Genomic DNA, 24,910 nt, shown 5'->3' with positions numbered 1-24,910 from the left:
AAACTTGGTTCCTCACTGGGAAAGCTGTTGGCATTACAGGAGCATATCAGAAATCTTAACCAGTATCTGCAACTCCAGCCTATGTTGTATCAAAAGATGAAATCTTACTAGATATCCTGGTTATCTACCAGGAGCACTTGGACATTGCGTAAATTTGATTTTTTTTTTTTAATCAAAGTCCACTGAGCAATTAACTATTAACTAAAAAAGCCTTGATATGTGGAAAGTAGTTGTCATTTAAAAGTCATCAGCTCCAGAGACTAAGCAGTTGGCAAGACGCCCAAGATTGCTGGGTAATAATCACCCTGGTGGCCTCTCTTTATTGTACAAGGCAATCAGGTCCCTAGTGCTCAGGGGGAAGGGTGAAACCATTTTTCGGCTTGACAAAGGCCATCTGTCCTGTACAGTCAGGTCTTTAAGGAGGAAAGGCTTTGGATCTCACCTCTTCCATTGTGAGGTTTAACATAGTTAGAATCTTTCTCATGGTGGATGCCAGTTGGCGGGCGAGAATATCAAAAGCCCCCAGAAGGAACTCACCTTTATGGGAAGTCTGGAATGGTGACCTGGCAGCACACCTGGTACATTGTCCTAAGGCAGCACCCTGTCCACCCCCACCCCAAACCACCTTGACATGGCAGATGTTCTTTGGAATTGGGAACAGTGGCTGCAGATGTGATTGTAGTTTAAAAAACAGTGCTTTTGAGAATCCAGCAAGGATGCAGTGAGGCCTCTGCAGGCATCTAAACCACTTTCTCAGCACTGGACAAGAATCTTCTGGATTGCGTGGGACCGGTTAGCAACACGGCGACAAGACAATGTGAACACTAGACCTAGAAGGAAAAAAAAAAAAGGAAAAGGGGGAAAAATACAGAGGAAAAGAATTTTTAACAAATCTACAGAAGAAATGGCAAGAAGGAGAAAGGACATTAGAAGAGCCCGTAGTGAAAAGGAGAAGGACACATCTAGCACGTCGGAGCCAGCACCGTGCAGGCACGCAGAGAGCTTCTGGAGGAGGGTGCCTGCGTGTCTGTATGAGCGTGTGTGGGGGGGAGGGTACACGGGATGTCGCGGGCAGGGGCGGGCTCCCCAGTGGGCCACGCCCCTGTGGGCGGTGCCCCGGGGGCGGGACTTCCTGTCCCGAGCCGTCTCTCTCCCTGCGGAAGAGTGGAGCTACCCGTCCCGCCGGTCCTGGGCAAGCAGCTCGTCCTCTCACGCAAGGTGAGTCCTGAGTTCCCCGAACCCTGCATGGGCTCTCGGTGGGCTGGCCGGGGCGGCCCGGAGCGGCCCCTCCCCGCAGGCGTCTGGCGTGGGTGGACGCGGTCGGCGGTGCCGGGGTCGGCGCCGGGGGAGAGAGGTTGCAGCTGGGGCTACTTCAACTGGCCGGTGTGGTCCTGGGTCGCCGCCGAATGATTTGCAACGTTCGCAGAGAGGTTGCACCCACGCAGTCTCACTTAACCATTGCGGCAGCTTATGCAGAACGGTCCCCTCCCCCTATTTTTTTCATTTTGCCGACTCGGTAGAGGCTGAGAGACCCACACGTCCCTAGGATCTCCGTAGTCCCAGAGTAAGTGATGGGGCAGCGCCCTGGGTCCCGTTCAGTCCGCAGTCGTGCTGCTGGGAATAGGTGACTGGGAGGGAGGTGGCAGCATGGTACCCACCCCTTGGAAGGCTGTGACCAGGACAGAAACACTTAGAAACGTTTCAAGTGTTCATGGCTTTAGGAAAATGAAGGCGAATAAAGTATGATCTCTTCCATCAAGTAGTTTACAAACTGCTTGGGAAGATAAGGCATGCACACAAATGACTAAGATGCAGGGAAGACAAGAGTTTGATGGACCATTCCAGGCCAAGGCTCCCTCCTATCTTCTGTGTGTTCTCTCCTAAGAAATGTCATTTAGACTCACGACCTTAGTTGCTTCCTTCTCAGATGACTTTCGTATTTATATCTGCAAGCAATACCTCTCCTCTGAGCTCAGGGTCCTTCTATTAGCTGCCTAATTGATGTCTCCCCTTGCTCTTCCTATGCAAATCTCAAACTTGACTCTTTTCTGTTGCTTCTTGCTTCACTGTCTGTCACCATTGTCCATGCAGTTGCCAAAGACAGAAATCTGGCCTAAAATCACTAAACTCTTCCTCTCCCTCATACCCCGTATCCAGTCTGTTACTAAGTCCCCCCAACTTTACTTCCCAAAGCAAATATCTCTTGACTCTCTCACCTTCTCCTCCCCACCCCATTCCCCCCCACCGCCAGGTTTAAGGCAAACATCAGGACTACGGTATCCTAAATCTCTTAATGCCTCTGCCTGTACCCACTCTCCATTCTTCCTTCCACCCTCAGATTCTTGCTGTTCAGTAGTCACAGAGAAATGATTCCTCTGGAAATGAGAATCCTTATTGCTAAGGCCTTGTGGGGGATGATCCCTACTACCTCCCTCCCTCCCTGTTTCCCTTGATTCTGAACTCCCACACTTGGGCCTTTCAGTCACTGCTCATGTACTAGGCATCTTGCACTTGAGATGTTTATGCCCCTTCACTTTCCTCTCAGGTCTTAGTTTAATCATGACCTTACCTGATGCCTTAGACCACATTGACGCTCCCGTTATGTGCTTTCCATTTCACTTTTCCTTCTGAGCCTTTTGTATTTTTGATTTTGCATGTAATCTATGATTTTTTCTTTTATAATTTATTTTTGTTGTTGAGAGTATACACAGCAGGACATATACCAATTCAGCAATTTCTGCATGTACAATTCAGTGACATTGATTATATTTTTCGAGTTGTGTGACCATTCTCATCCGCCTTTTCTGAGTTGTTCCTCCCCAATTAACATAAACTCGCTGCTTCCTAAGTCCTATCTAATTCTTCCGGTTACTGTTGTCAATTTGATTCCATATAGATAGACCTTAAAAGAGTGCAATGCAGAAAAGCAAAGATACAAAGGCAAGATTAGTCTAAAGAACGAATAGATCACAACTACCACAGCTTGCACCAGACTGAGTCCAGCACAACTAGATGGTGCCTGGCTACCACCGCCAACTGCTCTGACAGGGATCGTAGTAGAGGGGCCCGGACAGAGCTGGAAAAAAATTTAAACAAAATTCCAACTCACAAAAAAAAGACCAGACTTGCTGGTCTGACAGAGACTGAAGAAACCAAAGGGTACGGCCCCCAGACACCTTTTTAAGTCATTACTGAAGTCACTCCTGAGGTTCACCCTTCAGCCAAAGATTAGACAGGCCCATAAAACAAAACGAGACTAAATGGGCACAGCAGCTCAGGGACAAGGACAAGAAGGCAGGAGGGGACAGGAAAGCTGGTAACTGAGAACGCAAGGTCAAAAAGGGGAGAGTGTTGACATGTTGTGGGGTTGGCAACCAATATCACAAAACAATATGTGTATTGTTTCATGAGAAACTAATTTGCTCTGTTAACTTTGATCTAAAGTACAATTAAAAAAAAAAAAGGCACAATGCTCAAGGCAGATATTTTTTACTAGTTGAGCTAAACTATTGTTTGATTTTAAGAAGACTTCCGGGCATATTTTTGGTTTAAGGGTTAAAGATTTTCTCAGGGCAATAGTTTCAGGGGTTCATCCAGACTCCATGGCTCCAGGAAGTCTGGATTCCATGAGAATCTGAAATCCAGTTCTGCATTTTCCCTCTTTTGATCAGATCTTCTATAGAATCTCTGATCAAAATGTTCAGAAATAGTAGCCGGGTACCATCCAGTTCTTCTGGTTTCATCGCAAAGGGGGCAGTTATTTACGGAGGCAGTTAGCCACACACATTTCGTTTCTTCCTCCCATTCCTGACTCTGCTTCTTCCTCGGCTGCTTCAGGCGAATAGAGACCAATGGTTGTGCTTTGGGTGGCCACTTACAAGTTTTAAAGACCACAGGCACTATGCAACAAACTAGGAGATGGAACAGAAGCAGTAAACATGATTATTAGGCCAGTTAACTGGGATGTCCCATGAAATCATGACCTTAAGAGCCTAAGCCTCCAAACCAAAGAACCAAATCCTATAAAGTATTTGGTTGTACATAAGCACCCTCAGCAGCTACTCACTCTCCCTTTTTTTTTTTTTTTTTGGTCATTTTTATAAATGTATCTAGCATACAACTTTTGCCAGTTCAACTCTTGATGGGTGTACAACTTATTGACAGCAGTTACATTAATTGGCTGATGTAACCTACTTTGTAATTTTTTGATTAATCTCTCACTCCCCCATTAGTAAGTGTGAATGGAACCTGTTATTCCTCACTGTGGTACAGTGCATGGCATATAATAGGCATTCAGTAAATTACCTGTTGAATGATTACATGAATATGACTTTTGGGTGGAGAATCCCTAGAAGAGAGGATACCTTTTGTAATGGCTCTTGAATAATTGTAAGGAGTTGTGCTAGTACTGCTAGAAGGTGGAGGTGTAAGGAGTTATGCTAGTACTGTTAGAAGGTGGAGGTGTAAGGAGTTATGCTAGTACTGTTAGAAGGTGGAGGTGTAAGGAGTTATGCTAGTACTGTTAGAAGGTGGAGTCGTAAGGAGTTATGCTAGTACTGTTAGAAGGTAGAGGTGTAAGGAGTTATGCTAGTACTGTTAGAAGGTGGAGGTGTAAGGAGTTATGCTAGTACTGTTAGAAGGTGGAAGTGTAAGGAGTTATGCTAGTACTGTTAGAAGGTGGAGGTGTAAGGAGTTATGCTAGTACTGTTAGAAGGTGGAGGTGTAAGGAGTTATGCTAGTACTGTTAGAAGGTGGAGGTGTAAGGAGTTATGCTAGTACTGTTAGAAGGTGGAGTCGTAAGGAGTTATGCTGGTACTGTTAGAAGGTGGAGGTGTAAGGAGTTACGCTGGTACTGTTAGAAGGTAGAGGTGTAAGGAGTTATGCTAGTACTGTTAGAAGGTGGAGGTGTAAGGAGTTATGCTAGTACTGTTAGAAGGTGGAGGTGTAAGTGGCTTGAACAAGGTTTCTGGAAAGAATACAGATCTATCCTGAGAACATCTAGTTCTGTAAGGAATTGGAACGGAGGGATGAGAGTAAGTAAGAATGGAAAAAAAAAGTTTGGAAACAATTCTTGAGGAACTCTAAGTGATTATTTACATAAGTAAAAGAGTGGCTTCCTTTTTTTAATTTTTTAAGTTCTTATATCAGGAAGAAAAAGCAGCTACAGAAACAGCTCACTGTATCTGCCCTTTGCCCTTCCCTTCCCTTCCCTCTCCTATGATGTGAGCACCGTTATGGGGATTTCTTAGTCATCTTGAAGATTAAACTCTCTCAGATATTCCCCCATAAACAGTTGTACAGACTCCAAATTAGGTCTGTTTTATAGAGGTTCCCACATATTTCTGTGTCTGACAGCTTAAAAGGCTTCTCTGTGCTCTGTAGTGATGATAGGGTGTGGTCAAGCCAGAAATCAGGGAAAGTGGATAGTTCAGCACACAAAACTATGTTGATGGTTTTTTTCTCTGAAATTCAGGGAAATACTTTTTTTTTTTTTTAATTCCTGGAATTTTCTTCCTGCAGAATGCCGTAATAGAAAGAGCAGTGTACTTTAAAGTCAGAATTGGGTTCACATTCTGACTGTGTCATCTGTCTATATAACCTTGAAAAAATTATCATCTCTGAGCCTTAAGTTCTTTATGTTTACAACCTCATTAAAAAAGAAAAAATTGCAAGTGTTAAGCACCTATCACTGCCTGGCCTTCAGTGAGTACATGTGCATTTTGTTCCTTCCCTTCAGACCTTCTTTTATTTCACTGTTCCAGTATCTTTCTAGTTTTCACTTTAATCCAAACATACACTTATCTTTTACAGTATTTCTCGTGAGCTTTTTTTTCCATTCCCCAAACCAGTGTGTGCGTGTGTGTTAATATGACATGGTATGAACACCTTGGGAGATACCCTGGTGGTGCAGTGGTTAAGTGCAAACCAAAAGGTTGGCAGTTTGAACCTACCAGCCGCTCTGCAGGAGCAAAATGTGGCAGTTTGGTCCTGTAAAGATTTACAGCCTTGGAAACTATAAGGCAGTTGTACTATGTCCTGTAGGGTTCCCATGAGTTGGAATTGACTTGATGGCAATGAGTTTTCATATTTTCTGTTATGAAAATGTTTCTACAGTAGAAATAGACTAGCTTGGCTTTTACTGGGATTTGGCATAAACCTTTTAAAAAATTGAATTCTGGAATGGGGAAATAAATGTTGAAATGAAAGTATGTTGCTTTATCGAGGTATTTTTTTTAACTAACTATTGTATAATTAAGATTTTTAGAGATTCATAATGGCTTTGTGCTAATATTTGTTAGATATATTCAGAAGATGGCTGACCCTTGGCAGGAATGCATGGATTATGCAGTAACTCTAGCAAGACAAGCCGGAGAGGTATGAACTAAATATCTTGCCAGCCTTAATAAAATAGATGTGCACAGTGTGCGGTTGTCTTGTTAAATACAACACTTATTTTGATTAATCCTCATTTGTTTTCATACTTTAAATGGAATGAATACTCCACAAAAATATTTAGCTATATGTCAATGAGGGAGTCTCTGGGTGGTGCACACAGTTAAGTACTCTGCTTCTAACTGAAATATTGGTGGTTCAGATCCACTTAGAGGTGTCTCAGAAGAAGGACCTGGTGATCTCTGCTTCCAGAAGGTCGCAGACTTGAAAACCCTGTGAAGTACAGTCCTACTCTGAAACATGTGCGATCAGCATGAGTCGGAATTGACTCTATAACAACTGTTTTTTTGTTTTTTTTAATGTCATTGGAAGCTTCTTGTGATGACAGTTGTGAATCTAAAATAAGGTGTAAGGCTATATAATTTGGTACCTAGGAGACCATAGCACTAAAGAATTATTTTATAGATATTGTGGCAAGACATTTTTTAGAATATTGTTTGAGACAGGTTCAGTGTTTTAAACCATTTCTATATTTCAGCTTTTAGTTTGATTTAAAATTATTTGTGTCTTTTCTATTTACTTACCCAAAAATCTTTCTAGGTGGTTCGTGACGCCCTGAAAAATGAAATGAACATTATGATTAAAAGTTCTCCAGCTGATTTGGTAACTGCAACTGACCAAAAAATTGAAAAAATGCTTTTCTCTGCCATAAAGGGAAAGTATCCATCTCACAGGTATTTATTACTTCAATTTCAAATTGATAAAATGAAACCTGGGTTGAAGCCAATGTTTTAGATAGTAATCTTATTCTATACACAGGAACTGGCTGTTGTTAATTGAAGCTGCAAAGAAATTTATTTGGAGGTGTGGGCAGCTCAGGAACCTTGAGAACCAGACTCAGGCAGGAATCATGGAAGAAAGACATGCTGATACCTGCTACTGAATCCATTGCATAGGAGGCCACTGGTGGCCCCATGGCCTCACTCTTGACTCTGTTGGCTTTGAGTATTTCCTCACTGTCCTTATACCTTACTTCACTGACTCAAGATTACAAACCCTTGATAGGAACATCTCCTTGCTGAGTTTCAGCTGTTTGCCCATGCTCAAGCTGCCAGGGAGCAGGGAAGAGGAAATGCTTGGATTCCTTCATAATAGGGGGAATGTTAGGATGCTGGGTGGCCAGGGTGACAAATGGCTGCCGTAGACACGATGCAGATGTTCGGTTTTATTCTTTATATTGCAAACGTCTAGATATGGTTGAGTGCTGGTTATTTTAGGAATTTAAGTGAAAATACTCAAATCACTGCTATTTTACAGGCACACAGAAACGTCATTACTTTAAAGCTTTGTTGTTGCTATTGAGTCGGCTCGGATTCATAGTGACCCCATGTAGAAAAGAACCACAGTCGTTGATATGCTTGAGTCCCTTGTTGTGGTCACTTTGAGTGCCATCTAGTCTAGGGGGATCATCTCACAGCACTATATCGGACAATATTATGTTGCTTGGAAACCCTGGTGGCGTAGTAGTAGTGGTTAAGTGCTACGGCTGCTAACCAAGAGGTCGGCAGTTCAGATCCACCAGGCGCTCCTTGGAAACTCTATGGGGCAGTTCTGCTCTGTCCTATAGGGTCGCTATGAGTCAGCATCGACTGGACAGCAGTGGGTTTTTTGGTTTTTTGGTTCCACTGGCTAATTTAGGAAGTAGATCATCAGGCTTTTCTTCCTAGACTGTGTTAGCCCCGAAGCTCTACTGAAACCTGTCCACCATGGGTGGCCCCGCTGGTATTTGAAATATAAGTGGCGTAGCTTCCAGCATCACAACAACACATAAGACACCAAGTACAACACAGTGACAGACAGATGGTGGTTTAAAGCTTTAACATTGTCATTTTCTACTTCCTCCTGGCATGCCCAGCTCTTTTTAGCCATTGAGAAGAAAAAATGTGTAAAGCTATGGCTAAATATACTTCCTTCCAATAAAAAAGTTTATAGCTAAGAGAAAAAGAGATAAAATAAGATCATGACAATAAATTATTACGACAGTTCAGTATTGAATAAAGTAAAGTAGAAAAGGAAAGGAAAAAACCCATGAACTCAGACAGCATTTATAAAATTTACTTAAGATTTAGCGCATAGTGTGTTTTAGGGAGGCACATGGAAGCAGAGCAACTTTGGTGAGAAATTTGCTTTCTCAGTCGACTTGTGTTTACATTTACTTGATGTTCTCTGTATTGTCTGTTGCTGCATAACAAATTACCCTAAAAACTTAGCAGCTTTAGATCGTATTTCTCATCTGCAGCAAAGGCTCTTTTAAGGGATGTGTGTGTGTGTGTGTGTGTGTGTGCACGCTCATGTCTGTTTTTGCTTACCCTGGTATTGCATTTAAGAATTTTGAATTCTATTGTTTTTCACATGATTTTGCTCTAGGGGACATAAAATAAAGCTTGCTCACTTTTAGGAATCTTTACAGGAAGAATATAAGGAGCAACGATAGAGAAGTGTAAAGTACAGACTTCTGTTATGTTTTATAGTTGACTGTGTAGTTAAGGAAACGTTATGGTTTGAAAATTGTTGAAAGCAATGTAAAGATTGAGAGTTTGTCATTCTTGCTTTCAGTTTCATTGGTGAGGAATCTGTAGCAGCTGGGGAAAAAAGTATCTTAACTGACAACCCCACATGGATCATTGACCCTATTGATGGAACAACTAACTTTGTACATAGGTATGTTTTTAAAATTTTAGTATTGTAATTACTGTTTGCATATTAACCAGATGGACCCTTAGAGTACCCTGTTCAGGAACATAAACATTTTAGAGAATTGTGTAATTTGTTTACCATATTTTTATGCACATAATGTGCACCTTCTCCTTCTGTTTGCCAACCATGCCCTCCATTTTTGTAAGTGCGCTACACTAATTTTTTTTTTTTGCTGTAAAAAAATTAGCATAGCATACAACGAAAATACCTCATGGGTGGAGGGCGCAATTGGCAAACAAACGTAGAAGGCACATGTTATGTGAGTAAAAATACAGTATGCTTCTTTAGTGTAAGAAAATGTATACAAAAAATGATAAAGCAAAATGTATTATGCAAAATTTCTACCAGACGTGGAGGAGGAAGACAACTAATATTGTCGAGCCATATCTTTTAAATGTGGAACAATGCTCATGTAATGTAAGAGAAGATTATCACAGTATGTGCAGTATGATCCCTTTTCGTTAAATTGAAAACTCAGTACTAAATATTTTTTAAAGCTCTTATTTTCAGTAGTTACGTTGAACCTATTTTGTCCATCTTCCTGACCTTGATTCTATTCTAAATCATAAATTACAATATATATATTTAGACTGCCATGTAGCCATAGCAGTTAACTGTGACTAACAGTTTACCTTTCAGATGTGAAGCTCCAAGTTATGTATTGGAGTAGAGACAGGTAATAACAATCTATTCTGTAAAATTCAGACCTGTGTTCATCATGGGCCTAGCCTGTGAGTGGAATGATCACAAAGGAAAAGAATTTTTTTTTTCCACTTTGCTCAATAGTATGAAATGAATTTAAATAAATTTTTTTTAAATTTATTTTTTGAAAAAAACCCATTGCAATTGAGTCAATAGTGACCCTATAGGACAGAGTAGAACTGCCCCATAGGCTGTAATTTTTACAGAAGCAGACTGCCACATCTTTCCCCCATGGAGCAGCTGGTGGGTATGAACCGCTGATCTTTTGGTTAGCAGCCGAGTGCTTAACCACCGCACTAGCAGTGCTCATTTTTCTTTTTTTTTTTAAAGTATTTTTAAATAGTGTATTCATGGGGTTCACATTCAAAAGATAGAGAAATAGTATGCAGTGCAGTGTCCTTCCCAATTCTGTCACCTGTTTCCTAGGGCCCATTTCTGGAGGCGACCATTGTCAGCTCCTTGTGTATCCTTTCAGAGATGTTCATGACAGAAGCAACCTGTATGTACATATGTGTGTGTGTAACCCAAAAAGAGTTGCCATCCAATCGACTCTGACTCATGGTGAGCCCATGTGTGCTAGAGTAGAACTATGCTCCATAGGGTGTTCAGTGGCTGATTTTTTGGAAGTAGATTGCCAGGCCTTTCTTCCAAGGCCCTTCTGAATGGACTTGGCCCATAAGCTTTTGGTTAGCAGCCGAGCACGTTAACCATTTGTATTAGCCAGGGACTCCACGTATGTATATGTCTGCCCTTCTTTGCACAGATGACCACATACTATACACACTGTTCTCTGTAATGATTTTTGAGGAGAGGAGAGTTGAGAATCTACATGCAGTTGTGAAAGGTTTGTAATAAATTTATTATGAAAAAATGTTTATTAAAACAATTTTTTTTTTTTTTTTTAAAGATTTCCTTTTGTAGCTGTTTCTATTGGCTTTGTTGTAAATAAACAGGTATGTTGTTTAAAACTTACGGTTGGTAAAATGCCTGGCTCTCATCTGTGAAACAGTAAATGTGTCTTCATAATAAATGTAGATTTGCCTCTATATTCAATTTATATAGCTGCATTATTTCAAATGTAAGTGATTGGACTGTTAAAATTATCATGACATTTTTTCTGAGAAACAGGAATTCTAAGGGGAAAATACTTAAGAGTAAGTGAAATACGAGTCAGTATTTAATCACCATTATGTAAGTGATAGAGTCAGATATTATGGTGCGATCTGAAAATACTTAATGGAAGTAATGGGATTTGAGCTGGAATGCATCTAGGAGACCGCTGAGACCAGGAAGTGGCAGGGACCAGAGCATGGTGGGAAAGGGCAGAAGATGTTCAGGAATCTACACGTAATTGTGCACTCATTATATCTAAAGCCCCTTGAAAAACCCATTGCTGTCGAGTCGATTCCGACTCATAGCAACACTGTGGAACAGAGTAGAAATCTTCTATAGCACTTCCAAGGCTGTAAATCTTTATGGAAAGAGACTGCCACATCTTTCTCTCACTGAGTGGCTGATGGGTTTGAACTGCCAACCTTTTGGTTAGCAGCCAAGCGCTTTAACCACCATACCACCAGGTCTCCTTATCTAAAACCCAGTAGACTAAAACCTGTAGCTATTGTTATTCCTTGCTGTTTGGCTGTTTTGTTCGTCATACAGTGAACAGTGTTCACTGACCTGTACCTGTCTTCAAGGAGCTTGTGATATATTTGATTACCACGTACACAAGACAGATAAGAAATCTGTGAAAGTAAAAACACAGATTAATACAGACGAAAGCTTAGCCATGGGGTGATGGTAAGTGGAAACTCCCTAAAGGAGATAGTTGAGCACTTAGCATATAGTCAGCCCTGGGCTGTGTGGTATCCCTGTCCTTAACCTCACAGTTGAGTGCAGAAGTTAGATGTGTAATCAGATAAATGAAAACATGTGGTGGAACTGTGAGAGAAAAATCTTCATAACATAATGGATCTTAGAGGATGGGTGTTGGAGCTGAGTCTTAGAAAAGTAGAGGTTTGCCAGATAAAGAAGAAAAGGAAAGCATTTTAATCAGAAGTTGGAGAGCCTGATACGCATAGGGAGGGGCGATGAAAGGACTGGAGGTGGCAGGAGCAGAGGTGGATGAGAAGTTAGTTGTGGCCATATCCTGAGGCATTGCAGCCTCCTCATGCCTTTAAAATTTAGACGTTGTTTTTAGGCAGTGGGAATACAGAAGAGATTTTTAAGTTGAGAGTGCCATATAATCTCTGGAATATAGAGATTGTACTGGAAGGGGTGGGGAAGCAGTGATGTTGAACTAAAATGGGGTAGTGAGTATAGCTGAGTGAGTGCCAGAATCAGGAAGTATTTGGGAGTGTAAAGGGAGAGACTTGTGGGGAGGAAATGAGGCAGGCACAGGCAGTGAGTGATTTTGATCTCTTTGGTTGAGATTTCTGCAAGACTGGTAGGTGGTCTGAAGCAGAGGTTCTCCCTATGATGATAGGGTTGATGGGAGCCAAAATTATAGGTGATAGTTGAATTTGTGGACTGGGAAGAACTAACACGTAAGAATATAGAGAGCTAAAAGGGAAATGGAAGAAGGAAAAAACCCTGAAGTACACAATTTAAAGGGATAGACAGAGAAGATTCTAAAAAAATGAGACCAAGATGGATTTAGTGAGTAAGGTAAAAGAACTAAGAAAATACTGCCTGAAACATGGAGGTACTGGATTAAGTATTGGAGAAGTAGACGACAGTGAGTTCCTCAGAGAGACATTCGGTCAGTAAGAGTTCATTGGAGATCTCCGTGAAGGAGTTTATACGAAATGAATGATCAAGGCAGAAGCCAAATTGTAATGTATTAAGAGAAAAATAGAGATGCAAAGTGTAGACTACTGTTTGGCAGTGAGGGGAAAGAGAGAAGATGGCATCTTGAAGGGATTAGAGTTAGGGGAAGATTGTGTAAGGGGAGGAGACATCTGAGGGGAAGGTACCAGAAGAGAAGAGGGATCAATTGCTGCAGCAGTTTTTCGGACAGTGTGTAGGAGGGGAGGGGTCATCACACAGGAGGAAGGGTTCAGTCTGGAGAATAGGAAAGCCCTGTTTTCACCTGAAGCATGGAGGGAGAGAGGTTTAGAAATGGATGGAAGGGAAGATGAGGATTGCAAGTCTGATGACCTCTTTGCTCTGATTAGGCTGGAAATTAGCATTTTCCGTATCGCACAGGTTAGCCATTTGAACACCTTAGTATTAGTCAGTGTACCAGATTTTCATGTTACTTTCTTAGAAAAAGTATTGGCTTAATGAAGAAAGATTCTGAGGTTTGGTAAAGGAACCTTGTTTCTTTCTGCAGATGGAATTTGGAGTTGTATACAGTTGTGTGGAGGATAAAATGTACACGGGCAGGAAAGGAAAAGGTGCCTTTTGTAATGGTCAGAAACTACAGGTCTCACAGCAAGAAGGTAGGCTTAACTAATACCTGGTGGGATTATTACTGTATACTCTTAACTGTGGTTCTTTTTTTTATGTTACCCTATGGAATTCTCTAAGTGTTAACTAGTTCATAAGTTGCGTTTATTTTCTCTTTGCTTCCTTATTTTGAGCTCCGCTTTGAATGTAGTTGTTAGTTGCCGTCAAGTTGGCTCTGATTCATGGCGACCTTATGTATAACAGAATGAAATGTTGCCCAGTCCGGTGCCATCTTCACAGATGTAGTAGAGGAAGCAAATGTAGCTCAGCAGACATTTCAAGCTCAGTACTGTGCTGGGGATAAGAAAGTGAGTAAGAATGGCTCCCTGCCCTTGTGGAGTTCGTGAAATATTGTTTCAGCCATTGCATTTCAAATTCTTCATAGAATTCCTTTTACCTGATGCCATTGGGACCAATTACAAGATAGTAAATTGAAAAAAAAAAAAAAAAGTTTGTGCAAGCTAGGAATTATTAAAAATTATTAAAAACCATACATACACATTTTTGGAAACCCTGGTGGTGTAGTGGTTAAGTGCTATGGCTGCTAATCAAAGGATCGGCAGTTCAAATCCACCAGCTGCTCCTTGGAAACTCTGTGGAGCAGTTCTGCTCTGTCCTATAGGGTCACTATGAGTCGGAATCGACTCGATGGCACCGGGTATACACATTTTTAATGAGCTAGATGATTGGAATTTTAAGCCTTCTTTCTATGTGACAGCTGACTGAAGTTTTGAGCCCCCTTTCTTGTATAAACCACATCGAACATTTTCTAGTTTACCCTTTCAGATTCTTTTAAGTGCCGCAAGGTTTCAAAGATAATTCCAAAACGATCTGTGTTCAGAAGCCTTTTAAAATTTTACATATCCCCCCTCATTCGTTTATAGTTGTCTTATCCGCCCTTAATTTGTGAGTAGATTTTTAGTTCATTACGTTTTTAATTGAACTCTAAGACCCTAATGGTTGGAAGATACATCCTAATTACAGAGATGTTAACTTGTAAGAAACGTGCATCTTTGAATTTAAAGAATGTGGTAGCATTCATTGAAACAATTCTTTCCCTCTTTATATATATTTTTTGTTTAACATAATATGTAATTAAATTGTGTAATCGTTAGAAGAAGTACAACAGTTATAAACATGTTTGGGAACAAACCCAGCTCATAAGCATACATTTTAATTGGTGAGAACAGTTGAAGTGTGGAGGTGTATGCTAGAGAGTAGCCTCTTGGCCAAGAGTGTCATGAACGTCAATCACAGTGTTTCAGAGGGAATGGAGAGCACTGAATAATCTGTCAGGTTTATAAATGGAGCTCAAATAAGAGGGCTTCCACTTAACTTTATTTGAATTGGTACTGCTGCTTTATTTCAAATCTACGTACAAATTCTTTATTGAATTTAATTTCTAAATTCTGCTTTTTTATATTTCAGGTGTTTGCTTGTTGCCTACTAAAGTGTTTATGTATGCTGGCAAGTCAGTTACATTCTGTATTTTTGAGGGATGGTCTAGGAAGCTAGACTCTGATGAATGTATAAATGATCACTTAGAGACAATACATTTATTAGTATCCTTGTATTTAAAGGCTTGGAAAGAAACAAATTTGATAAAACTAGGAAGAGGGATAAAAATGTTTTATTTTATTCTGATTACAAATGTAATAATTTCCCCCAGACTTCCAGTTATTAAAAGTTAGTGATTATTTAAAACATTTTCTTTTAGATATTACCAAATCCCTTTTGGTGACAGAGTTGGGCTCTTCCAGAACACCAGAGACCGTAAGGATTATCCTTTCTAATATGGAAAAGCTTCTTTGCATTCCTATTCATGGGTAAGCCCTTTTCATTTCCCACCTAAAGCTCCAGATAATTTAGTATTTTAGAGGGATAAATTTTTCTTTAGAAACAAATGTTTATAAACAGATGTGGGATGGGTAACAATTCTAATTTTATAATGTAACTTTTAAACTTTTTATTGAAAATCATTTAAAACTTATAAAAAATTGTGGAAATAAAACACGGCAAAGAATAACAGATTTATCTTTCACATATTGTTAACATTTTACCCCACTTGCTTTATCATTTTAGCGGGCGTTCGCATGCTCACTCTCTCTTGCTCTCTGTGTACATATGCACATTTTCCCCCTAAATCATAGCTTTTTACCCCCTAAATATTTCAGTTTTTTTATTTCCAAGGAATAGAAATATTCTCTTCCATAACCACAGTACAGTTACTGACTTCATAAATTTACTTTTATCTAATTTACCGTGTATATTCCAATTTTGTCAGTTGATCTAATTATATCCTTAATAGAATTTTTCCTCCTCTGGTACAGGATTCAATCTAGGGTCAGATATTGCATTGAGTTGTCGCATCTCTTTCACGTCCTTCAGTATGGAACATTTGCACAGCCTAAGACATTATGCATTGCCTCTGGATTTTCAAATTTATTTGTATAGAGACAGATACACAAGGTAGTCTCGTGATGTTTTTCAGAGTTCTCTGTATCAATAGTTACTTCCCCCTTGTCACTTCTTGGAAACCCTGGTGGCGTAGTGGTTAAGAGCTACAGCTGCTAACCAGAGAGTCAGCAGTTTACGTCTACCAGGAGTTCCTTGGAAACTGTCCTATATGGTTGCTATAGGTCGGAATCAACTCTGTGGCAATGGGTTTGGTTTTGTTGTTGTTGTTGTTAACTTATTGCACATACTTGTGTTTTTGTCTTTTTTTTTTTTCAATCTTGATTAAATTAGCCAGTGGTTTGTCTGTGTTTTTTTTTTTTTTTTTCCATAAATAACCGGGATTTTGATTTATTAATTAATTGATGTAATGTGGATTTATTTGTTGTTCACTTTGTTTCCTTTTTTTTCTTTTTGAGTGGAAAATTTATTTTCTTTCTTTGATTTTTATTGACATTAGTATTTAGGGCTATGAATTTTCATCTGATCACTGCTTTAAACGTATCCCATAGATTCTGATATATAGTATTTTGATTATCATTAGTTTTCATAAATTCTATAATTTCTGTTTGTATTTGCCCTTTAACCAAGTGTTGTACTCTTTAATTTCTGGGTAGATGGGCCTTTTTTTCCTCCTGTTTCATTTTTAAGATGTATTTGTATTACATTTTAATATTTCTACTTTATGGGACCTACCTTTGTTTTCTTTGTGCCCAAGTATATGATCAACTTTTGTGAAAGTTGCATATACATTGAAAAAAGGTAGTCTCTTACTGCCGGGATGTAATATTCATACATAACGAAAAGATTCACCTTTTCATTTGTTTATTTTTTTGGCTACTTGACCTGTTTCATATTGAGAACAGTGTGTTAAAATCTTCTATTATTAGTATATTTCTGTGTATTTCTCCTTACAATTCTTGTAGCTTTTATTTTAAATGTTGTTGTTGTGTGCCATGGAGTCGATTCTGATAGATGGGTATTATGTTGTTTGATGCTGATATGTTTCTAACTGTTAACTTTCATTATAAATTCTAACATTATAAAGCATCCTTTCTCTTGTTTAATGCTTTTTGTTTCCATCTACTTTGCTATCAGGATTGCAGTCCCTACTTTCTTACTATTTCCATTTGCCTGGCAAATCTTTATTTTCAGACTTTTTCAATCACTGTCTTTTAAATACCTTTTTTCACCAACATAAATGGTGACTATACACATAGACCTCGCCAGATGGAATTCATAGGAATCAAAGCGACTATATCTGTGGAAAGAGACAATGGAAAAGCTCAATATCATCAGTCAGAACAAGGCGAGGGGAAGACTGCAGAACAGACCATCAGTTGCTCATATGCAAGTTCAAGATGAAACTGAAGAAAACTAGAACAAGTCCACAAGAGGCAAAGTATGACCTTGAGTATATTCCACCTGAATTTAGAGACCATCTCAAGAATAGATTTGACATGTTGAACACTAATGACCAGATGAGTTGTGAAATGACATCAAGGGCACCATACATAAAGAAAGCAAGAAGTCATTAAAAAGACTGGCAAGAATGAAAAAACCAAAACGAATGTCAGAAGAGACTCTGAAACTTGCTGTTGTACATCGAGTAGCTAAAGCAAAAGGAAGAAAGATGAAGTAAAAGAGCTGAACAGAAAATTTCAAAGGGCGGCTCGAGAAAACAAAGTAGTATAATGAAATGCGCAAAGATCTGGAGATAGAAAACCAAAAGGGAAGTACATGCTCGGCATTTCTCAATCTGAAAGAACTGAAGAAAAAATTCAAGCCTTGAGTTGCAATATTGGAGGATTCCATGAGTAAAATATTGAATGATGCAGGAAGCATCAAAAGAAGATGGAAGGAATACAGAGTGTCACTGTGCCAAAATAACTGGTTGATGTTTAACCATTTCAGGAGGTAGCATATGATCAAGAACTGATGGCACTGAAGGAAGAAGTCCAAGCTGCACTGAAGGGAAGGATGAGAAGAAGGCTCCAAGAGTTGACAGAATACCAACTGAGATATTTCAGTAAACGGATGCTGGGCTGGAGGTGCTTATAGGGCTATGTGAAGAAATTTGGGAGATAGCTTCCTGGTCGGCTGACAGAATGAGATCCATATTTGTGCCCATTCCAAATAAAGGTGATTCAACAGAATGTGGAAATTATTGAACAATATCGTTAATATCACACACAAATAAAATTTTGCTGAAGATCATTGAAAAGTGGTTGTAGCAGTACATCAACAGGAAACTGCCCGAAGCTCAAGCCAGATTCAGAAGAGGCCATGCAAGGGGGATAGCATTGCTGATGTCAGATGGGTCCTGGCTAAAAACAGAATACTGGAAAGATGTTTACCTGTGTCGTATTGACCATGCAAAGGCATTCAGCGGTGGGGATCATAACAAATTATGCATAATGTTGTGAAGAATGGGAATTCCAGAACACTTAATTGTGCTCATGAGCAATCTGTACTCAGACCAAGAGACAGTTGTTCAGACAGAACAAGGGGATGCTGTGTGGTTTAAAGTCAGGATTGTATCCTTTCACCATATAACTCAGTCTGTATGCTGAGCAAATAATTCGAGAAGCTAGACTATATGAAGAGGAATAGGGCATCAGGATTGAAGGAAGGCTCTTTAACAACCTGCATTATGCAGATGACACAACCTTGCTTGCTGAAAGTGAAGAGGACTTGAAACACTTACTGATGAAGATTAAAGACCACAGTCTTCAGTATGGATTACACATCAACATGAAGAGAACAAAAATCCTCACAACTGGACCAGTAAGCCAACACCATGATAAATGGAGAAATTATTTAAGTTGTCAAGGATTTCATTTTACTCGAATCCACAATCAACACCCATGGAAGCAGAAGTCAAGAAATCAAAAGACATGTTGCATTGGGCAAACCTGCTGCAAAAAAAAAAAAAAAAAAGACCTCTTTAAAGTGATGAAAAGCAAAGATGTCACCTTGAAGACTGAGGTGCACCTGACCGAAGCCATGGTGTTTTCAGTTGTCTCATATGCATGTGAAAGCTGGACGATGAATAAGGAAGGCAGAAGAATTGATGCCTTTGAGTTGTGGTATTGGGGAGAATATTGAATATACTGTGGACTGCCAAAAGAACCAACAAATCTGTCTTCGAAGAAGTACAACCAGAATGCTGCTTAAAACCAAGGATGGCAAGACTACATCACCAACACTTGGGACATGTTATCAGGAGGGCTCAGTCCTTGGAGAAGGACATCATGCCTGGTAAAGTAGAGGGTCAGCAAAAAGAGGAAGACCCTTAATGGAATGGATTGACACAGTGGCTGCAAGAATGGGCTCAAGCATAACAGTGGTTTTGAAGATGGTGCACGTCCAGGCCATATTTCATTCTCCTTTACATAGGATCTCTATGAGTCAGAACTGACTCGAAGGCACCTAACAACAACAACATGTTTTATTAAGCATGTCGCTTGTATACAGTGTAGTTTTGCTTTATAAGCCAATTCTAAAGTTTCTTTTTTTTAATAGACAAGTTAGACCTATTTATTTATTGATGTAACTATTTTGTTTGGTCTAAATTCTATTATATCTTAATTTGTATTTACAGTGTATATTATAGTTACTATGTTTATTTGGTGAATCTTCTCTGTTGTTTTTTTATATTTCTTTTGGTGTTTATGAAAGTTTAAGTTTTATCCTAGCAGTTTTTTTGATTAAAACTTTTTCTTTTGCCCTTAATTATCTGTTTTCTTACTTTTTACTGTCTTAAGGTTCCAGAATTGTTTGACTTCCACCTATTGCCTGTATAACAATCAATGATCTTATTTTACTTCCCCTTTTTCTCTCCCTTTCATTCTATGTTTTTTTGTTGCATTCTTTCTGTGTTGTCAGAACATACCATTTTTACATACTATTACTCACATAAGCCCTTTGATCTTAGTCGTAATGCTCACAGCATTTTAGGTAGTCAGTTGTAAGTTTCCTAGTCACATTCTGATTGTATGAAGCTCATCCTCTACTAGATGCCTTGAGATACATATGTGTATAGTATTCCCTAAGCTGTGGTCCATTCCAAACTGTTACACTGTGCCTTGAAGCTTTAAGGACAGCTTGACAGTATATACTATCCTTAATGAAGGAAGAGAGGCTGAATAAAGTAAAAGAGAAGGGCTGCTCCCAAAATGATGTCCTTGAGAGAAGGGTATTATGATCAAAAAGGCCTGCTGCACCCAGCAGTGTGATGCTTTGAAGCAAGGACGTTAACCGTAGGCAAGAAAACAGTTATGTTAGCTATAAAAAAGCTGAAAGTGCTTTACAACTTCAGCCTTTCCCTGCCCCCCGCCCCAACCTTTGGCCATTGACTAAAGTAAAAAGTAAACAGTTACCTTTCATTTTAGGTCTTTTTTCAAAAATGTAATCAGGGAAATGTTACCAAGGAGAGATATTGTTTTCTTTTTATGATCTTTTGTACTCGGCTACTTCTTTAGTTTTTCCTTTGTTTTCAGAAGGGTTACTTACACAAAACAAAGTGAGACTAAAAAGAATCATAATATGAATGAATGCCCTAAACAAATGGAAAAAATTCTAACGCATTCTTCCTAACTAGGGAATGGCATTTATGAGGAACTGTAAATCATTGTGGATCCATTCCCTTAGTTTAATTTTTGGACGTTTATTTAAATTAAGTGTATTGTGTCTCTTTACTTATATGCAGACATAATCTCTTTCTTCTAAACATTTCAGTATGTATTTCCTTAAAGAAAGAAAGGGGGAGGGGGACATTCGCTAACATAACCATAATTATAAAAATTAGGAAACTAACATTGATACATTATCTAATATAGAGACTTTCTTCAAATTTTGAAAAAAATTCTGCTCCAGGATCCATACCAGGATCATACATCACATTTCATTGTAATTTCTCATTAGTGTCCTTTAATCTGGAGTTGTTGTTCAGTCTCTGTCCTTAACCTTGAAAGTTTTGAGGAGTACAGGCCAGTAATTTTGTGGAATGTCTCTTGATTTGTTTTCATTTGTTTGTTTCCTCATGATTAGATTTGGGTTATGCATTTTTGGCAGAATGACAGAAGTAAAGTTCTGTCTTCAGTGCCTCATGTCAGGAGGCACATGACACCTCCTTGTCACGTTGTTGGTGGTGGTAACTTGGACAGCTTGGCTACAGTAGACCATTGTAAAGATGCTATTTTTCCTGTGATAATTATTATGTATCTTGTGGGGAGATGCTTTGACAGTATGTAAAATGTTGTTTCTCATTAAACTTTTACCCAGTGGTTTTGGTATTTTTTAGTGATTCTTTCCGGAATCAATTACTACTGTGTTGTTGATGTTGTTAGGTGCCATTGGGAGTAGAACTGCCCCATGGGGTTTCCAAGGAATGGCTGGTGGATTTGAACTGCTGACCTTTTGGTTAGCAGCTGAGCTGTGCCACCAGGGCTCCAGTTATTGCTATAATGGCTACCAGATGATGTCCATATTTATCTTAAGTGGGTATATTTACAAGGAAAAAGTGCTGTGAGAAGGCAAACCTGAAATAATCTTCCCAGGCTGGGCTAGGTCTGTGCAGAGCCCAGGGGTGCTGTAATCCCATGTTCTGGGACACATGAAATAGGGAATGACCAGTAGCCTGATATTTTACCCCCTTAGACACTACTTGTGTGTGTGTGTGTGTGTAAAACAATACAAACCGTTATCCCAGGGTTTACACACATACGAATATACATGCCTGCCATTAGAGTAGAATTACAGCATTATGCGAGTTTTTTTTCTCAAAATTACATTACTGTTTTAAAGTTTGTCTTATTAAGTGATTGCTTTGTGAGAATTAATTTTGTCATTCGTAGCACCCTATGATAATTAGGCTTTTCATATTTTCATTACAAAATTATACCTTTTTTTTTTTTTACATTTATATTCTAGATAGTTTCAAGTTATCTCATTGAATACTTAACAATAAACTGAAGTTAAGGAGGAATACCTTATTTGAAAGGAATATCTTTTCCAACCCTGTTTTTAAATGTTACTTGTTAGGATCCGGGGTGTTGGAACAGCAGCTGTTAACATGTGCCTTGTGGCAACTGGAGGAGCAGATGCATATTACGAAATGGGAATTCACTGCTGGGATATGGCAGGAGCTGGCATTATTGTTACTGAAGCTGGTGGTGTGCTGATGGATGTAACAGGTAAAATTATGGGATAGTAAAGCACCTTTTCCTTCCCATCTGTTGTACTTTCTTCTATATGTGATTTTTTTAAAAAAAAGTTTGATGTATATTATACTTCAGCTCTTAAAGCAAAAAAAGCAAGCCATAAAATTTTCTGCAACATCAAAAGAACAAACATTGGGAGGTAGAGGCAAGGATAAGAAGCTGATGGTAGTGTGGGAATGAGTGAACAAAAAGTGACTGAGCCTTTTCACATGTGAGCGTTGGGAACTCTCAAGAAGCTGTAGAGAAGGTCTAGAAGGCCCCAGAGTCTGAGGCCCTTACAGAGAACCCTTTGAGTGTTGACTGTTGCGATAGTTGAGGACAGGCTTCCTCCATCATCACTTTTTGTCTTGGGTTTAGGTTAAATACTTGATTTGAACTGATGGTGAAATTTTTAAAACGAATGGTGAACTTGAGTTAAAGAATTCATAGGTGCACTGGGATAAAGGCAACAAAGAAATTAGGAAATGGGAAGGAGAATCCTATGAAAATTCACTGGAACCAGATTTCGTGCCTGTAGATTTTTGCACAAAAAAAGAGGTATTAAGAGTAATAAGAATGCGCAAAAGATGAAAATAAAAGAGAAAAGATGATTTTTTTCAGACTCATATGAGTTGAGACTTCCCAAGGGACGTTTACTCAAGAAGATGCTTAGAAACATCTGTATCTATTGCCAAAGCTGAAATATTGTGGTTATGTGACAAAGTAGGGTTTTTTTTTTTAAGTCACTGAAGTATTAAAATGTTATGATTGACTAAAAAAGTGCCATACTAGTTTTATATGAATTACTTTTATGCAAGACTTAATCTTGTTCCGTATTTGATTTGGTTTTTAGGTGGACCATTTGATTTGATGTCACGAAGAATAATTGCTGCAAGTAGTAGAACGTTAGCTGAAAGGATAGCCAAAGAAATTCAGATAGTACCTTTTCAGAGAGATGATGAAGATTAATTGCAACATCTTCCCATGTATTCAGTCACAGTTACTTTTCCCCGAATTTGCTGATGCATTGATAATGTTAGAAAATGTAGGACATTTGTTTCAGATGTATAATAAATGTTTAAATTGTTTTCGATGTCCATTTTAAAAAATTGGAACTTGTTCCATATTGTACTAAGTATTCAGGAAAAGATGAGATATTTGTTTCATTGTTTTAAAAAGTTTTGTGTGTAAGAATATACTTTGGGGAAAATGCCAAGGTGGTGGAGGTCACGAGATGGATAACACATCAACTGAAGAAGCCAGTAAGCAATTTTGAGTTATTAAGCATGTATGCTTTTCCTGAAATATTCACTTACTATTTATATACATAGTACTCTCAATTAGAAAGTCAACTTTTTGGGAAAAAAGTGTTCTCTTTAGTCCTCAAAGCCATGTTTAATTAAATTTGTAAGGGTATAATGAGAACTTCCTAGTCCAAGGTTTCTCTCTTTGCAGTGAACCTCATTTGTGCTGTTCATGATTATACATGTAGCTCCTAGCACAGTGCCTGTCCAACAGTAGGCTCTTCAAAAATAAGCATTAAAAGAATGAATATTTTGAAGGCAGCGATTCCTAGTTATAACAGGTACATAAAGTAATGAGCTCACCATTCTGTATTTTTGCTTCAGATTTTAAAGCAAAAAATTACGTAGTTATCCTTTTTTTTAACATTTCACATACCATTCCTTTTGACATTTCACATTACCATACCATTTCAAGTTACCACTCCAGATATCATTTCTTATGGGCATTTAATGAACATTTAATGGGCATTTCTACCATTAATATATTGTCCAAAGCACTGCATTTCAGTATGTTTTTGGATTCATTTTCAAGTGCTTGTATAAGAGAGAAGAAAGGATTTTATAAAAATGCCCGATATAGTAGATCATTTTACTAAATTCAAAATTCATGTTTTAAGATGTTTAGACCAATTTGGTTGTGAATAGGAAACCTAGAACCTGGCAAATAAACTGTTTTGTTAATATTAAAGTTTTAGTTTCTTCCCAGACTCCTTTTAACTTTGTTTCTACTGGATTTCATTCAGCCTTTCAATATTCCTTAAAAGTCTTCGGCTCAACCAAGTTCAAAAAGAAAATTGTACTGGTTGATATTAAAAATATTAATTTATCGTTTAGCCTTGTCTCAACATGAGAACAGACTATTAAGAAGTTTTGTTACAGGCTCCTCTGAGACTTGTACTGATAACATAAAATGTGCTTCCCTAAAGTTTTCAAAGTGGGGTTATTTTATTGTCAGGTACATCTAATACGTTAAATATATGATACTAAGATTGAGATCATTTGTACAGTTGAATGTATGCACTTAAAATATCGCATACAGGTTCTTTTTACAATTTACTCTAAGAGTATCATGAATAAAATTTTAAATAAACGTAATAGATACATTATTAAAAGTTTACAGTTTACTTCTAGGGATTTTGTGTTCGATTTTAAATCTTTGAAACTTGGAGTTGTGATTGAATATAGGTTCTTTATTTTTTACCTATAGTTTCTAAAACTTTTCTGAAGACTTTTCCCTCATTAGGTAACTTTTTCATCTTTTTATTCTAAATACAGTTTGGTATTTTGTGGCTGAAAGTTTTTTAGACATTTGAAGAAGGATGATAAGTGGATTATTCAACAGTAACTTGGAAATGTTTTCTGAGTAACAGGACTTCTTAGGCTTAACGTTTATAATATACAGGAAGGGTATACCATCTTCCTGTGTTTGTACACACACACGCCCATCCATACTTACATAAGATATACACATTTGAACACCTGTCCCACCCCCCCTTTTTTAAAAAAATAAAAATGAGCTTATTATATACTTAATTGTAAAGTGCTTGATGGCTTCATTTTGAATCACTAGCTATTTTTAGAAGTGGTTAGCAATGTTTAGGTCAGTAATGTGCCTATGATATATATCATTGTGACTCAATTGCCCTTAAT

General features: G+C 38.5%; 2 protein-coding genes across 2 annotated transcripts in view; both read left to right on the top strand.

The window, feature by feature from the left end:
• The window catches only part of ZFAND1 (zinc finger AN1-type containing 1), a 41,489-nt gene extending 35,133 nt beyond the window's left edge, over positions 1 to 6,356 (top strand). Inside the window, exon 9 of the transcript XR_010317789.1 lies at positions 6,300 to 6,356. The gene's annotated coding sequence lies outside the window, so the exon portion shown is untranslated. The remainder of the gene's footprint in view (positions 1 to 6,299) is intronic.
• On the top strand, positions 1,186 to 24,793 carry IMPA1 (inositol monophosphatase 1). The gene is made up of 9 exons (XM_003408366.4): positions 1,186 to 1,218; positions 6,300 to 6,375; positions 6,994 to 7,127; positions 9,010 to 9,114; positions 10,760 to 10,805; positions 13,184 to 13,292; positions 15,017 to 15,125; positions 21,799 to 21,950; positions 22,810 to 24,793. The coding sequence occupies exons 2-9, from the start codon at positions 6,313 to 6,315 to the stop codon at positions 22,923 to 22,925; spliced, it is 834 nt and encodes a 277-aa protein (XP_003408414.1). The 5' UTR covers positions 1,186 to 1,218; positions 6,300 to 6,312; the 3' UTR covers positions 22,926 to 24,793.
• The last annotated feature ends 117 nt before the right edge of the window (positions 24,794 to 24,910 follow it).

The sequence above is a fragment of the Loxodonta africana genome, chromosome 14 (genome assembly GCF_030014295.1).
Source record: "Loxodonta africana isolate mLoxAfr1 chromosome 14, mLoxAfr1.hap2, whole genome shotgun sequence".
Classification (NCBI taxonomy): Eukaryota; Metazoa; Chordata; class Mammalia; order Proboscidea; family Elephantidae; genus Loxodonta; species Loxodonta africana.
This window is presented reverse-complemented; position numbering and strand designations above follow the sequence as displayed.